This window comes from Crocuta crocuta, unplaced genomic scaffold (genome assembly GCF_008692635.1).
Source record: "Crocuta crocuta isolate KB4526 unplaced genomic scaffold, BGI_CrCroc_1.0 scaffold887, whole genome shotgun sequence".
Taxonomy (NCBI): Eukaryota; Metazoa; Chordata; class Mammalia; order Carnivora; family Hyaenidae; genus Crocuta; species Crocuta crocuta.
This window is the reverse complement of record NW_027531007.1, coordinates 22,077-39,474: the sequence shown is the minus strand read 5'-3', so window position 1 is coordinate 39,474 and position 17,398 is coordinate 22,077. Positions and strand designations below refer to the sequence as shown.

The 17,398-nt window shown below is 42.3% G+C and overlaps 1 protein-coding gene across 1 annotated transcript; it reads left to right on the top strand.

Annotated features, from left to right (window-relative positions):
• Positions 1-4,225: 4,225 nt before the first annotated feature.
• LOC144237131 (protein disulfide-isomerase-like protein of the testis) lies at positions 4,226-16,530 on the top strand. The gene is made up of 4 exons (XM_077770811.1): positions 4,226-4,399; positions 6,679-6,887; positions 8,910-9,040; positions 16,519-16,530. Coding segments are annotated over exons 1-3 (342 nt in total). The 5' UTR covers positions 4,226-4,268; the 3' UTR covers positions 8,912-9,040; positions 16,519-16,530.
• Positions 16,531-17,398: the final 868 nt, after the last annotated feature.

The window sequence follows — 17,398 nt, the reverse complement described above, 5'->3', positions numbered from 1 at the left end:
GAAGTCCAGATCATAGTGCTGGAAGGGTTGGCTTCCTCTTGGCTTGCAGATGGCCACTCTCTTGCTATCTTTTCACATGGTCGTCTGTCTATGTGTGCACCTCTGGTATCTTTCTGTGTGTTCTTCTCTGCTCTTCTTTTGAAGATACCAAACGTTAGATGAAGGCCCTCTCTAATGTCTTCCTTTTAACTTAATTGCATCTTTAATTTTTTTTATTAAAATGGGAGATATAAGGAGTAAGAGAGAGACAGAGACAGAGAGAATGAGCCAGGGAGAAGGGCAGATGGAGAGAAAGAGAATCTTAAGTAGGCTCCATGCTCAGCACAGAGTTTCATGCATGGCTCAATCCCAAGGGCCTGGGATTGTCACCTGAGCTGAAATCAGGAGTCAGACGCAACTAACTGAGCCGACTAGGCACCCCTTAATTGCCCCTTTAAATGCCTTATCTCCAAATACACTCACATCCTGAAATACTGGGGTTTAGGGCTTAAGCATACCAAATTTGGGGGACAGAATTCAGCCCATAACAGTGGAGAAAAGTGATGTTGGCCACACCTGTTCAAGTTCCTCTCTCATCCAAAAGTTACTTCCTGGATTCTGTTTATTTTCTTCTGTTCCTTCATTTTCCAATTATTTATTGAATAGAGTGACTACATTAGCTGTTTCCATCTTTTCTGTCACTGATAACCTAAAGCTCATTTTTTCTCCCCTTAATCACTCATGGAAACTGTTTCGGTTTTGTTTGTTTGTTTTCTGGAAACATGTTTTCTAATGTTCTTGCTTCCAAATGCAATAGGTTCTTTTCAGTTCTGATGCATGGCCATTCTCGGTGATGTCAATAAACTCTTCAATTGCTCTTTTCTTTATGTTATCACATCCTGTCTTTTCTGAGTCTTCTTTCTCAATATTGTCCACAGGATCCCTTTTCTATTTCTTCTCTTTAGATATTCTTGTTCTCCAAGAACCCATCCTTAGCAAATAGCTCTTCTCATTCCTTATGAACTTCCCATCTCACTCTTTCTTTCTCTGTCTGGAAAATTTCCTAAAACGCATTTAAAATCATGACTTTCCCCCTGAGTTAAAACTTAGTTACTCACTTGATTACCCAATATATACCAACCTCAGTATGACCTATATTAACATGACCACAACTGAATTCAATGTCCCCACCTCCAAACCTGTTACTCTCAGAAAGTGTTAACAATCAACGATCCAGTATAACTATTCAAAAACCTAGACATCATCCTTAAATGCCTCTTTTCTCTTAACCTCACTTGCCTTACCTCATCACAAAGTCACCAAGTTCCAAGAAGAAATTCTTCTGAGAACTTCTCAAATTTGAGGTGGTGGGTTAGCTCGGTTGGAAGTGTGCAGCACTTGATTTTGGGGTTGGGAATTCAAGTCCCATATTGGGTATAGATATTATTTAATAAATATTAAAAAAATATCTTCTCAAATTTATCTTTAATACATTCACCTCTCAGATACCAAGGTAATTATTTAGACTTGCATTGTTGACTGAATTCATTATCCTCCAAACCCTTTAACATGTGTTAAAATCACCACTCCTTCTGTCATTTCAAAACTTGAAGCTGAAATAATATTGAGTGCACATTCTCCAGGCTCAATTCCTCCTTCTAAGTACAAATAATGGCATCAATCATGAGATATCTTATGTCACAAACATATACACAAATTGGTTAGTTTGGGAATCACCTATAGCTAATGATTGCCCAGGGAAATTATACACATCCCATTCTGGGCCACTGCGATGTGGCAATCGTTACTTCTTCATTCTTGGGTTTACTGGGCTATTGTACAGGCTTTTACTAGATAAGGACACGAAGGATGAGGTTATCTAGCTTTATCTCATCTTGAAAAAGACCCTATTTTGTGATTTTATTCTAATCAGAGGAAGCCAATCTTTGTGAAAAGGCCTGGATAAATATTCTATATATATAAAGGTTATAAATATATAAATATTATATATATATTATGATTACTTTTGCAAGCAATTGTTGATTACAATAACAAAACAGAGAAAGGGGTGGAGTGAAGGGAGGAGAGGCAGGTTATTTAATTTGGGTAGGTCAGACACTTCCCCTAAATATAGGGATTCCCATCACCAAACATTCCTGAGCCTAGAGAAGGTAAGGAGATCCTGGGCTGGGCACTGAGGAAGGGGCTATGAAAAAAAAAAAAAAAGACAAAGAGTAGTGAAAGTGTCAAAATCTGCCAGATTTTAAATTTTTGGAAGCTGTCAATTAAATGATACTCTCTTAAGGTGGATAAATCCAGATTATAAAAGACAAAGTTTGGCTATCTGATGAACAGACTGTGCTTCTCCACTGCTGTCTTTCACTGAAAGACACCATAAACTTTGATGTCTTTCAGTGGATTGCAGGATATCACAGTACGTACCCATAGGAGTGGGTATTTAAATATGACTGCAAGAGAAGTGCTTTGTCAGGGATTGGAAGAGAAGGCAAGTGAAACAAAAGGGTACATAAGCGTTGTAGACACGTTTGAACCTGCTGCTGTCATTACCAGCTATGTGGCTTTGGGAAATGTCACTTCATCTCTCGAAGTCTTTGTTTTGTCCTCTGTAAAATGGGAAAAATAATAGTACCTGAATCAGGGGTTCTTGGGTGGCTCAGTCCGATGAGCGTTTGACTCTTGGTTTCAGCTGAGATCACGATCTCACGGGTTCATGGGTTTGAGTCCTGCATCAGGTTCTGTGCTGGCAATGCGGACTCTGCTTGGATTCTCTATCTGCCCCTTCCTCATTTGCGTTGTCTCTGTTCCTTCCAAAATAAATAAATAAATAATATTTAACAACAACAACAACAACAAAAATAGTACCTATATCAAAGGTGACTATAAGCTTCAAGTGGGAAGTAATATATGTATTTGCTTGGTAGAGTGCCTGACACTTGGCAAGTGCTTGATAAGCGAGTGAATTTCTACCTACTGCTGTTGCTGTTACTACTAAGTGTTCTTAAGGAGAAGTATCTATACTCTTGAGGTCCTTTGCTTTCTTCTCCAATTCACTTGAAACTGCTATGAACATTCATCCTGCAGCCCTGGGTTGGAAATAAAGCTACCCAGAAGCTCTAGGAACTGAGTCTGTAGTTCATCATTCAACAATGCCACTCTCTCCCTCCCTTACTATCTCTAAAGAGAGTCCCCATGGTCTTGATTTTAAAATGATTTTATTACTTGATGCTAGAAAGAGTTGATATTACCACAAACATAAGCCATGAGGAAAGGACACTTTTTTGAGGTACCTACACTGTTCTCATACCTTTGTTCTGAGGACTATATATGCCGCAGGGTATATAAAATGCCTAGGACAGTCTGAATAAATAAATCGAGTTTCCCTCCTTCTGGTGATGATTGGCCTGAGGTTTGGGTGACTTGGGGAGGCCTCCAATGTCCCAAACACGTGCACATGTCTCTCTGTATAAAGCCCTGTCCAGGGGTGAGACGGAGTGTCCTGGCCTTTCATTTTCTTGCTAAGATCCAGGATTCAGCTGGACTCTGCCGCTGCCTGTTTATCTGTCTATCTGTGAGAGTATTTCTAGTGTCTCTCCCTTGTCCCTTTCCTCTACTCTTCCAGTCTTCCATCATTTTTTTACCAGTCTCTCTTAGTATTTTTATCAAGCTTTTTTATTTCCTTCCTCCCTTCCTTTTCAACTCACTTCCTTCCTCCCTTTGTCCTTTCCTTTTCTTTCTCTTTCTTTCCCTCCAATTCTTTTTCCTCCCTTCCACACTCCTCCCTCCCTCCCTTCCTTTATATCTCAATTGCTTTCTTTTGCTGATCTATTCTTTCTCTTTTATATTTCTTTTTGTCTCTGTTCCCCCTCTCCTTTCCTCTCTTCCATTCCCTCACTTTATTCTTTCAATATCTAACATGAGATTTTATGCTAATAGCCAGGGAATGTCAAAAATCAGATGTCTTGTCATAAGGAATCTCATATCCCCAGAAGAAGGCAGAAAGCCCAATGAGAAATGGAAGTTAGAAGAAGGGCAGAGTCCAAAAGGGTGCCCTTGCTGGTCTCACTGGGTCCCATCTTGCCCAGACTTCTTCCATTCCTGTTCTTGAAGCTTCTTCTGCTANCCAACAATGGCCATTCTTCTCCAGGGCCACCCTGGTCTCCAGAACCTCAGAATGTGGAACACTGCTGCTCAGGCTGCTGTAGTCCCAGTGTGGCCAGGAAGGGGCTTCATTTCTGCCTCTGGATTTCTTTAGGACACTGGCAGCTTCCATGTCCTACTCTGTCACAAAGGGAAACCAGGAGTCTGTTCTTCAGGTCACGACTTCCGTTCTCCAAGTGCCCTGGGGTTTGCTGCCCCCACTTGGCCCCAGTGGGCCTGAGTGTAACCAGGCTTCCTGCAGGTATGGGCTTGAGTGAAATGGCAATTCTGAGGGATAGGCCCTGACCTGGCCACATTCCTTCTGCCAGGATGGTTATAATTTTAAGTGTGGTTTACTGCGGAGATGGCTACACATTAGTATCATCTAAGGGGCTTTATTTTTTTTTTTAATGTTTTATTTATTTCTAGGAGAGAGAGAGAGAGAGAGCGTGAGCAGAGGAAGGTCAGAGAGAGAGGGAGTCACAGACTGAAACAGGCTCCAGGCTCCGAGCTGGCAGTCCGCACAGAGCCCGACGCGGGGCTCGAACCCACGAACCGCGAGATCATGACCTAAGCGAAAGTCGGACGCTTAACCGACTAAGCCACCCAGGCACCCCTCAGGGGCTTTAAAAAGAAAGACTCACCTCACCCCATAGAGACCAATAAAATTAGGACCTAATATGCTTGGGTTCAAGCATCAGTAGTTTTTTGAGGTTCTCCAAGAGATTCTAACGGGCAGTCATGGTTGAGAATCACTGAAATGCACTGTGGGGTTTGTGTGAGAATTAAATTAGGTCATTTGTGGGGCACCTGGGTGGCTCAGTTCTTTTGAGTGTCTGACTTCAGCTCAGATCATGATTTCACAGCTCATGAGTCAAGCCCCACATTGGGCTCTGTGTTGACAACTCAGAACCTGAAGCCTGCTTTGGATTCTCTGTTTGTCTCTCTCTCTGCCCCTTTCCTGCTCCCTCTCTCTCTCTCTCTCAAAAGTAAATAAGCATTTAAAAAAACACTTCATTTATTCATTCACTCACTAAAAACATTCACTGACTTCCAGGTCTGGACAAGGCACGGTTCTAGGAGGTGGTGAAACAGGTGTGAACAAATGCACTTACAAGAAAAAGTTTAGAAACAGACACTGTGTACACTCAGTAATACTAATACAGGATTTGAAGTAAATGGGTCTGCTGAGGCCGAGAGGGCTGGAGGCGGAGGTAGGAGGGAGATAGAGTGGCCTGGGACGACACCCTCAGAGGAGCTGGTGTTTGGGACCTGAATGACCAAACGATGCTACAGATCAGATAAAGGGTGTTCCAGGCAGAGGCAAAGGTCCCAGGCAGTGTGTGCCTCAGGAGAGGGAAGGAACCAGCCTGGCTGACATGCTGACATAGGAGGGAGAGCACAGAGCTGAGATCACAGGGAACAGGATGATGGGATTCTGAGCCGCCAGCATATTGTATGTGACGGCAGGGCCCTGGACTTTTCCATAAGACGGTGATGTGATCTAAGCTGTGTTTTAGAAGGAGATCTCTAAATTCTGTGTGAGGAATGGGTGGGGAGGAAAGCATAAAGAGTAAGAAGAGATGAGGCCACTTCTCCAGCCAGACCAGAGACAATGGTGGCTGGGACAGGGGGCTTCAGTGTCGGGACCAGTGACATTTAGTGCTCAGAGCAGAGGCAACTGGTAGCAAGGCCCTCTGCATTAGCTGTTCTTATTCTTATTTATTCTTATTCAGAAAAGTTTTCTATCATGGCACTCCTCCCTGTGTGGGGGTGGGAGGTAGAGGCTGGACCTAGGCTTGGAATTTGTGCGGCTGGGGCGGAGGGTTCCCCAGAGGCACGCAGAGGAGCCACCAGGATTGTCAGGCTAGAGCACTGGGTGCAGGGAGAACCGGGGTTCCTGGGCAGGAGCAGGGGTCTGGGTGGTGCTGAGGGCACAGTGCCAGGGGTTGAGTCAGAATGCAGTCCAGAGTTTGAGGAGGAACTCTGTGATGATGCAAGGCTGAGCTGTGGCTAGAGAGGCCATGGGAAACACAGCAAATGGCAGGGTGGGGAAAGGGGGGGGGGGAGTGGGAGGTGGAGAGAAAGAGACACAGAGAGAAGAGGAAAAAGAGAGATGGAGGGGAGAGAAAGAAAGAGACCAGACAACTTGCCCTCTCCCACACTTTTCCTGGGAATGTATATAGTCGACTTCTTTGCTTCCTTCAGTCTGCTAAACAAAATTCAACTGAGTAAACTTTAAAGATCTTATTGGGTTTATTCAATGATTCATGATTTGGTTTTGTGTGGCTCTGAGTAGGGCCCTGCTGCTCTGAACTATCCCTGCACAATTTACACAGGGGCTGAGGTTAACTAACATTTTGCATCCCTTCCAGTGCCACTGCCATGTGTGGGTACTGCTAGGGAGCTGGGGGCCAGGCTCAGGCCATGTTCTCCATATAGAAACTGGCTGGGCAGGGAAGGAGAGGGGGAGGGAGTGATGACGTGGTGCCCTGTCACCTGTGTTGATAAGGGCTCCTGTTCCTCTCTATGGCCCTGCAGGATAGCCATGGAGCTGCAATGGATCTCCCTGCTGCTGGTGGCCGCTTGCGTCTCCATTGTCCAGGGCTTCCAAGAGAAGGACGTCAAGGAAGCCAGCATCAACATATCCCAGCCCTTGCATATCGTGAAGGAAGGCAACCTGCTGGTGCTAACCCCTGCTGGCCTGACCCAGATGCTGAACCAGACTCGCTTCCTCATGGTGATTTTCTGTGAGTGTCCCCTACTCCTGGGTGATGGGTGATGGGTGGGGTGAGATCTGCCTCTTTGCTCCTGGCAGCCAGAGAAGTTTTATATATTGCTAAATAGACGAGAACACATATTATTAACATATATAAAAGTAATATGGATATATTAGCATTCCCGACTTAGGATGAGAATGTTGAGGTCCAAGGATGTTAAGCAATTTGCAAGTTGCTATGTTGCCACTTTAGTCTTGACTTGTATGTTGCTCCTCTGTCCCACTGAAAGTAAAAAGCTACCTTACTCTTCAGTGTCTTCATATTCTGAAATTCAACTTTCCCCTCTGTAACGTGGACGGGAGCATCCTGACCATACTGGATTGTTGTAAAGATTAAATGAGATAATAGGTTAAGTGGCTGGAACACAACTAGAGAGCAATAAATGGTGGCAGCTATGCGCAAGTTCTTGAGCAAATATTTGCAGAACATCACCTTTATCTGCACTCTGCCTTGTCCACTTTTGTTCTTTGGACTGTTTTTCTTTACTTCAGTGCACATTTCTTCTTTTCCTTGCGGCACTGGGCACAGAGCTGTGCCTTGGGAGAGGGTGGGAGGGGTGTTCATAGCAGCTTTCACATAGTACTAATGTGTGCTGGGCACTGTCCTTAGTGCCCCACTAAATGCTAAGTTAATCTTTATAACAGCGCAGCATGGTGGCATCATTTTTCTCCCTATTTTATAGCTGAGGAAACAGAAGCATGGAGAGGCCAAGCGATTTGCCCAAGGTCACACAGTTCACAAGCGGGTTGGGGTGTCTGGGTGGCTCAGTCGGTTAAGCGTCTGACTTTGGCTGAGGTCATATATCATGGTTCGTTAGTCCGAGCCCGGTGTCAGGCTCTGTGCTGACAGCTCAGAGCCTGAAGCCTCCTTCAGGTTCTGTGTCTTCCTCTCTCTCCGTCCCTCTCCTGTTCACACTGTCTCTCTCTCTCAGAAATAATTAAAACATTAAATTTTTTAATTAAAAAAAAGCAAAACAACAACAACAAAAACAAAAACAACAAAACAAGCGGGGATTGCACTTGTGCTAGGCCACTTCCCACGTGCAAGGATTGGGAGGGTACAGAAAGTACATGGGAACACTGGATTCCAGAATCCTGCCTCCAGAGCCACTCCTGGGAAGTGTCCAAGGTCTGCTGCCAGGCTGTATCAGCGGGACTAGCACCCAGGTTCCCGGAGGCCAGGCAAAGCCTCGGGTTCCAGAGCTGGGCAGCGTGGTGCAGGTGCTTCCCCTTCTTGGTTTCTGCCCCTTTCCATGCAGCCCCTCCCCACTACGTTCTCTTCCCCTCCTCCTGGCTGCTGCTCTGGCATAGCCCTTTCTCCCTTCTGTCAGTCTGCCTTCCTCTGACCCTGACACCTCCCAGGCTTCCTTTTCTCTCCAGTCTGACCAGTGCATGTCTTGGGATGAAGTTCAATTTTTAGAGGTTCACGGTCCTAGACTCAAAGGCAGGGGCTCTGCCACTTACTGGTCAAATGACTTTGAGCAGGTGACCTTGATCACTCTGAGAGCCTCTCTTTACTTGGCTGTGAAGTGGGGAATTTGGCAACAGGACATAATTCCTAGGTGCTTAGCACAGTGCCTGCTGCACAATAAGAGCTTAAGAATGTTTGGGCGGCCACTCTCTATCATCATTATTAGATTCCTCCTCTTCACAAACACGCTAATAATTTCTACCATGCACGTTGCTGTGGTGCTGAAAGAAGTCTGAAACATGCAGTCATTAGTGCATAGTGAGCACTCACTGTGCAGAACTATTATTACTACATTCTGATTCACCCTACTTTTAGTCAGCTCTGCTCAGTGCCAGGCCTTGGGTGGGGCTGATGGAACCCAGAGAAAAGAGGCCTTGGTTTCTGCTCTCAGAGACTCGGTAGTTGAAGCCAGAGATATGACAAAGCATGAGAAACTTTTTAGAATGATGTTCATGCCATTAGAATAGTCTGAAGTGTATACATTGGGTGCTCACAGAAGTGACCATTTGGACTTGTCCTCAGAAATGGTTCTTCAAGCTGCAAACCAGCTGAGCAGCCTCCTCTGGCTTAACTCCCACGTCCTTGCATCCTGGAACACACCAGGTTCTTCAGGCCAATGCAAATGCATTTTGAAGCTTAAAGGTTGGCTCAAGGTGAGAGACATCATCACTATTTCACCTCCAGTAATGGACAATCTTTAGCCAGAGCAGTGGAGTGAACACTTTGGCATCTATTGTTATTGACATCAGTATTTATCAAAGACCACATGCCAAGCACTGGTACATCCTAAAGTGGTTTTTGTTTTTTTTTTTTATAACTGACTCACCTACACTCTTTTGTCTATAAATGACAAGGTTTGGGGTGAAATACATGAATTTGGGAGCCAGGCCAGCCTGAGTGTAAAACTGAACACTGCCATCACCTTGATACGTGGCCTTAGGTACATTTCTTTGGGCCTCACCTTCTTCATCTGTGAAGGTGAAGGGACTGACTAAGTATCTCTGAAGGATCTGGCACATGGAAAATGCTCAGTAAATGAGTCCTCAGCCTCCCTTGGCCCCAAACAGACGATCGACTTTCTATCAGTTAGGACTGGGTACAGCGTCAAGGAATAAAAAAAACCTGCTAATGATGACTTAATTCCAAGATTTATCTCATATTCTCGTATGGAGACCAGGGATAGGCAGTCAATGGCTGTCCTAGCAGCCTCACCGTATGAAGGAAACAGGTTCCTTCTGTCTTCTTGCTCCATCACCCCTGACATGTTGTAGCTTGTCACCACAAGATGGTGGTGGCACCTCTTGCGTTACATTGCACATTTTGCTAGGAAGAAAGACGACAGGCAAATAGCAAAAGGACAAAATACATGTCAGCCAAGTATGTTTCTTGGAGAAAAAACAAAACCTTTCCAGAAGCTCCTTCGATGACTTTTATTACATCTTATTGGCTGGAAGTGGGCCGTGGCTCCTCCCAGATAAGGAGTCTGAAAAGGTGAATGTTTCATGTTTCTGTCCTCAATGGTTCAGGAAGCAAAACTTGGGAATGGTTGATTCACAGTATTTGCCACAAGATCCAAGGTTGTAGGCTAATTTAAATGTGCCAAACATTTTAGTAGTTCTTTGCACATTGTGGCTCAAGTTTTAATACTAGATAAATGAAGTCCTTTAATGAAATGAATTCTAAAAACGGTTGCCCACCTTTGTACCCAAATTCTTTCATTTCCTGATTTTGATTAGCTCTTTTAACCATCACTGGGTTAGGGAAAGCTAACTGCTATGACAACTCCCAAATCTAGTTTTGGAAAGGTTGCTTTCTTAAATCTTAGTCTCAGACAGGTCTGCAGAGAAGCTTTGCTCCATACAGTCATTCAAGTGCCCAGGATCCTTCCATCTAGTGACTCATGCATTCCTTAGGGCCTAGAGTGCTCCACTGAATCCTCTACCTCCAGCAAGCAAATGGACTGAGGGACACAGGACATGCTTCTGGGCCAGGCCAACCCTGGAAATTGTTCACATCAGTGTTATTTAAAGTGTGGTCTGTGGACCAGCAATGCCAGCATCACTTAGGAGCTCATTAGAATTGCAAAGTACCAGGCCTTCCTCCAGACCTACTGAGTCAGAGTACCAGGTGATTCACATACATATTACAGGGTGAGAAGCACGTTTAACACCACTTCTGCCTGCATTCCAGGGGCTATTGCTCTGCAAGAGAGCCTGGGAAACAAAGGCCAGCAGTGTAAATGAAGAGAAAAAAAAATCAGGGTTTGGGGAACACGTGGCATTATGTGCCTTAATCACATCATATAGAAGATTTGAAATGGCTTTTGATCAAATGCAACCTGAAACTGGGCTGGCTGAGAGGCAGTCTGGTGGTATAAGCTCTTTCAGACATTGAACCACTAGGAATAGTGGTTAGAATGCCCATCAGTGACACACCCATTCTAGATCAGAAATCATTACATATCATGTGTTCTATATGTTTTATTATCTTAACATACTATACAAACTATGTATTCCTGTTTCCATGAATCATATAATATGTGTATCATCAGTGTTCTATAACATAAACATTATTTAAATAAAACAAGAGTAAGAACTATAAGAGTAGGTAAGTGTTCACTACTACTCACTCAGTGTCGGAATAATTGTGCCATATTATGTGTTAAAAACATAAACCAATAGGGGCGCCTGGGTGGCTTAGTCGGTTAAGCATCCGACTTTCGCTTGGGTCATGATCTCGCGGTTCGTGGGTTCGAGCCCCGCGTCGGGCTCTGTGCGGACTGCCAGCTCAGAGCCTGGAGCCTGTTTCAGAGTCTGTGTCTCCCTCTCTCTCTGACCCTCCCCTGCTCATGCTATCTCTCTCTCTCTCCTAGAAATAAATAAAACATTAAAAAAAAAACATAAACCAATGGTTACAAAAAAACTTTTAATTTTATAATAGGTTTGATTTCCTGAAAAAAAAAAATTCTGGAGGTAGAACTGAGAGTTTTTACATACTGAGGACCCAGTTTCTTGATTATTAATGTCATATCAGTCAGTACAGTATCACACTGTGAAAAATTGATATAACATTTTCAACTAAAGTCTAATTACTCAGATTTACAGAGGTTTTTTTTAAAATAGTTTATTGTCAGGTTGGTTTCCATGTAACACCCAGTGCTTATCCCCACAAGTGCCCTCCTCCATGCCCATCACCCTCCTTCCCCTCTCCTCCACCCTATCTGCCCTCCGTTTGCTCTCAGCATTCAAGAGTCTCCACAAGGTTTGCCTCTCTCCCCCTCCCCTACTATTTTCCCCCTTCTTCTCTGCCATGGTCCTCCATTAATTTCCTCCTAATCCTCCTATATGTGCAAACATATGGTATTTGTTCTTCTCTGCCTAACTTATTTCGCTCAGCATAACACCCTCAAGTTCCATCCATACTGCTACACATGGCCAGATTTCATTCTTTCTCATTGCCATGTAGGATTCCAATGTATAGATAAACCACATCTTCTTGATCCATTCGTCCGTTGATGGACACTTAGGCTCTTTCCATGATTTGGCTATTGTTGAGAGTGCTGCTATGAACATTGGGGTACATGTGCCCCTATGCAACAGCACTCCTGTATCCCTTGGGTAAATTCCTAGCAGTGCTATTGCTGGGTCATAGTGGAGTTCTGTTGTTAATTTTTTGAGGAACCTCCACACTGTTATCCGGAGGGGCTGCACCAGTTTGCATTCCCACCAATATTGTAGGAGGGTGCCCATTTCTCCACATCCTCGCCAGCGTCTAGAGTTTTCTGATTTGATCATTTTAGCCACTCTGGCTGGCTTGAGGTGGTATCTCTGTGTGGTTTTGATTTGTATTTCCCTGATGAGGAGGGATGCTGAGTATCGTTTCATGTGTCTGTTGGCCATCTGGACGTCCTCTTTGGAGAAGTGTCTGTTCATATCTGCTGCCCATTTCTTCACTGGGTTGTTTGTTTTTCAGGCGTGTAGTTTGGTGAGTTCCTTATAGATTTTGGATACTAGCCCTTTATCTGATATGTCATTTGCAACTATCTTTTCCCATTACGTCGGTTGCCTGTTAGTTTTATGGATTGTTTCCTTTGCCGTGCAGAAGCTGTTAATCTTGATGAGGTCCCAATAGTTTATTTTTGCTCTTGTTTCCCTTGCTTTTGGGGATGTGTCAAGTAAGAAGTTGCTGCGGTGGAAGTCTACGAGGTTGTTTCCTGCTTTCTCCTCTAGGGTTTTGATGGTTTCTTTTTTTTTCTTTCTTTCTTTTTTTTTGGATTTTGATGGTTTCTTGTCTCACGTTCAGGTCCTTTATCCGTTTTGAGTTTTTTTGTTGTATGGTGTGAGAAATTGATCTAGTTTCAATCTTCTGCGTGTTGCTGTCCAGTTCTCCCAACACCATCTCTTAAAGAGGCTGTCTTTTTTCCATTGGATGTTCTTTCCTGCTTTGTGAAAGATTAGTTGGTTGTATACCTTTGGGTCCAGCTCTGCATTCTCAATTCTCTTCCATTGGTCTATGTGTCTGTTTTTGTGCCAATACCATACTGTCTTGATGATGACAGCTTTGTAGTAGAGGCTAAAGTCTGGGATGGTGATAACTCCCGTTTTGGTTTTATTCTTCAATATTACTTTGGCTATTCATGGTCTTTTGTGGTTCCATACAAATTTTAGGATAGTTTGTTCTAGTTTTGAGAAGTATGCTGGTGCAATTTTGATTGGAATTGCATTGAATGTGTAGATTGCTTTGGGTAGTAATGACCTTTTAACTATATTTATTCTTCCTATCCATGAGCATGGAATGTTTTTCCATTTCTTTGTGTCTTCAATTTCTTTCATAAGTTTTCATCATACAGATCTCTTGTATCCTTTGTTAGGTTTATTCCTAGGTATTTTATAGTTTTTTGTGCAATTGTAATGGGATCATCTTCTTGATTTCTCTTTCTGTTGCTTCATTATTGGTGTATAAGAATGCAACCCATTTCTATACGTTGATTTTTTACCCTGCAACTTGGTTGAATTCTTGGATGAGTTCTAGTAGGCTTCTGGTGGAGTCTGTCGGGCTTTCTATGTAGTCATGTCGTCTGCAAAAAGTGCAAGTTTGACTTCTTCTTTGCCAATTCTGATGCCTTTTATTTCCTTTTGTTGTCTGATGGCTGATGCTATGACTTCCAGCAGTATGTTAAACAACAGTGGTGAGAGTGGACATCTCTGTTGTGTTCCTGATTTCAGGGGGAAAGGTCTCAATTTTTCCCCATTGAGGATAATGTTCGCTAAGGGCTTCTCATAGATGGCTTTTATGATGTGTAAATTGCTTCTATGCTGACCTTCTCGAGGGTCTTTATTAAGAAGGGATGCTGTATTATGTCAAATGCCTTTTCTGCATCAATCAACAGGATCATATGGTTTCTTTTTCTTTTCTTTTGTGGATGTGATGTATCACATTGATTGACTTGTGAATTTTGAACCAGCCCTTGTAACTCAGGAATAAAACCCACTTCATTTTGGTGGATAATTCTTTTTATGTGCTGCTGGATTTGATTTGCAAGTATCTTGTTGAGGATTTTTGCATCTGTATTCATCAAGAATATTGGCCTATAGTTCTCTTTTTTTGCTGGATCTCTGTCTGGCTTGGGAATCAGAGGGTTGCTGGCCTCATAAAATGAGTCTGGAAGTTTTCCTTCGATTTTTATTTTTTGGAATAGTTTTAGAAGAATTGGTACTAATTCTGTTTGAAATGTCTGGTAGAATTCCCCAGGGAAGCCATCTGGCCTAGGGCTCTTATTTTTTGGGAGATTTTTGATAAATGATTCGGTTTCCTCACTTGTTATGGGTCTGTTCAGATTTTCTATGTCTTCCCATGTAAATTTTGGTAGTGAGTGTGTGTTTAGGAATGTGTCCATTTCTTCTATGTTGTCCAATGTGTTGGCATATAATTTTTCATATTCCCTGATAATTGCTTGTATTTCTGAGGGGTTGGTTGTAATAAGTCCATTTTCATTCATGATTTTGTCTATTTGAGTGCTCTCTCTTTTCTTTTTGAGAAGCCTGGCTAGAAGTTTGTCAATTTTGTTTATTTCTTCAAAAAAACCACGTCTTGGTTTCATTGATCTCTTTACCTGTTTCTTTGTTTCTATGTTATTTCTGCTTTGATTTTTACTATTTCTCTTCTCCTACTGGGTTAGGGGTGCTCTTGTTGCTCTCTCTGTAGTTCCTTTAGGTGAGCTGTTAGATTTTGTACTTGAGCTTTCTCTAATTTCTTGCAATAGGCCTGGAGTGCAATGTAGTTTCCTCTTAGGACTGTCTTTGCCGCATCCCATAGAGTTTGAATTGGTGTATTTTAATTTTCATATTTTTCCATGTATTTTTAAATTTCTTCTCTGCCTGATTGGCCCATTCGTTCTTTAGTAGGGTGTTCTTTAACCTCCATGTTTTTGGAGGTATTCCAGACATCTTCCCGTGATTGATTTTGAGTTTCATAGCATTGTGATCTGAAAGTGTGCATGGTATGATCTCAGTTCCTTTATATTTATTGAGGCCTTCTTTCTGTCCCAGTATGTGATCTACCTTGGAGAATGTGCCATGTGCTCTTGAGACAAAAGTGAATTCCTTGGCCTCAGGATGTAGACTTCTAAATATATCTGTCAAAATCATTTGGTCCAATGTGTTATCAAGTCCATTCAAGTCCATTGTTTCTTTAGTGATTTTCTGTGAGGCTGATCTATCCATTGTTGTACGTGGAGTAGTAAAGTCCTCTGTTAATAGCACATTCTTATCTATCAGTTTGTTTCTGTTTTGTTTAATTGTTTTAAATATTTAGGTGCTCCCATATTCAGTGTGTAGACATTTATAATTATTAGTTCTTCCTGATGGATAGACCCTGTAATTATTATATAATGCCCTCTTCATCCCTTATTACTGTCTTTAATTTAAAGTCCAGTTTGTCTGATATAAGTTTGTCAGCCATCTTTTGACTTCCAGTAGCATGATATATATTTCTCCATCCCCTTACTTTTAATCTGAAGGTGTCTTACAGTCTAAAATGGATTTCTTGTAGACAGCAAATAGATGGATTTTGGTTTTTTGGTTCTTTTTTATCCATTCTGCTACCCTATCTCCTTTGATTAGAGCATTCAGCCCATTTACACTCACTGTTACTATTGAAATATGTAGGTTTAGAGTCACGGTGTCATTTGTGGGATTCATGCTTGTGGTGGTGTCTCTAGCATCTGTGTTCCTTGCACCATTTCCCTCAGAGAATCTCCTTCAGGATTTCTTGTAGGGCTGGTTTAGTGGTGACAAATTCTTTCAATTTTTGTTTATTTGGAAAGGTTTTTATCTCTCCTTCTATTTTGAATGTCAGGCTTGCTGGAAGAGGATTCTTGGCTGTATATTTTTTCTGTTCATCACATTGAAGATCTCCTGCCATTCCTTTCTGGCCTGTCACGTTTCAGTAGATAGGTCTGTCACCACTCTGATAGGTTTCTCTTTGTATGTTAGGGCCCTTTTCTCCCTATCTGCTTTCAAAATTCTCTCTTTGTCCTTATATTTTGCCATTTTCACTATGATATGTCATCACCTCTTAGGACTGGGTATCTACATTATGCGAATGATTTCAGCACTGAAAATACTCATTTATGTAGTGTCATATGGACTCTCTTTTAATGAAATCTAAAACTGTAATAATATTAAAAGTATATGAATAATCATTGTTTTATTTTAACATGTTACTGCATAGTGAGTTCTGTTATTTGCCTACAGTTGACACTTAGTCATTTTCATGTTCTTACTGTTGTTGTTTTTTAATAATAGCAGGTATGTTATAAAAAAATGAGTACACAATAAAATATCACTGACAAAAGTAGCCATTTTACATTTTTTACACTAAGATGATAACATATGTCACATTGTATTCAATAGTGGGAATTACGTGGTTTTCTGATTTTGAAGGAGCATGTCACTGATTGGCTTGCTATAAAGTTGGTGATCCTACAGAACGGACATATTTAGATTTTGGAGGATGTTTTCATAATATGGCTGAACATTTTCAAAAACTGTAGAAATGGCTACGTGTTTCATTGTGACTAGCTCACTTATTCTAAAGAATTCTTGTTTTTGTCTCCATGCATACTTTTTAGCCACAATAGAACAGAATCAAATAATTCCAATTCAGGAAACATTCAGAGTTTGGAAGAATGTACTGTGAGTTCGAGTTTTCACGCTGAAAGAGAAACATGTGACCATGAGGTGGCAGCAGCAGCAGGTAGCATTATTTGGGCCACTTTGACAGACCTGCATGAGGGGAGGTCCTTCACAACATCTGCCTTTTCAGTGGCGATCACCCTGAAGCAGAAGAGGGCAAGGCAATGTCCTAGGAAGAGGTAAAGTGGAGGGGTGCTTATGTGCCTATGTGTTGTCTCTCCTCAGCCTGGCTGAGGGGCTCTGTATCAGACAGTTCAGAAATCACCAGGAACTTAGGGTCTTTGAGAGCCATAGAGGTGATGTTGATTTATGAATAGCAGATGTTTGTCATAATTTCACAGCCATGAAGATCAGGCAGACAGCAAAATGGTAAAACAAAACAAAAAATCCCAAAATACAAAACCCTACTTATGGTACTTAAAACAATTTTTTTAATGTTTATTTATTTTTAAGAGTGAGAAAGAGAGCTCGAGGAGAGGAAGGGCAGAGAAAAGGGAGACACAGAATCCAAACAGGCTCCAGGCCCTGAGCTGTCAGCAGAGAGCCCAACATAGTGCTCAAACCCACAACTCGCAAGATGATGACCTGAGCTGAAGTTGGATGATTAACCGACTTAGCCACCCAGGTGCCCCAAAACTTCCTTTTAAAGCAAATTAAATGCATAAACATTAGAGTTTGGCACCGGCAGGATATTATGCAAATGGGAACCAGCCTGCCCCATTTGTACAATAGTCATTTCAATTCATTTATATTACAGAATGCAAACAGAATTGGTGAGCATGAAGATATGATGCTTCATCATTCTGTTTTTAAAAC

Coding starts and splice junctions, on each gene's coding strand:
- LOC144237131 (XM_077770811.1), top strand. CDS start 4,269: ATGTCCTACTCTGTCACAAAGGGAAACCAGGAGTCTGTTCTTCAGGTC. Junction 4,400..6,678: donor TGTAACCAGGCTTCCTGCAG/GTATGGGCTTGA, acceptor ATGGCCCTGCAG/GATAGCCATGGAGCTGCAAT.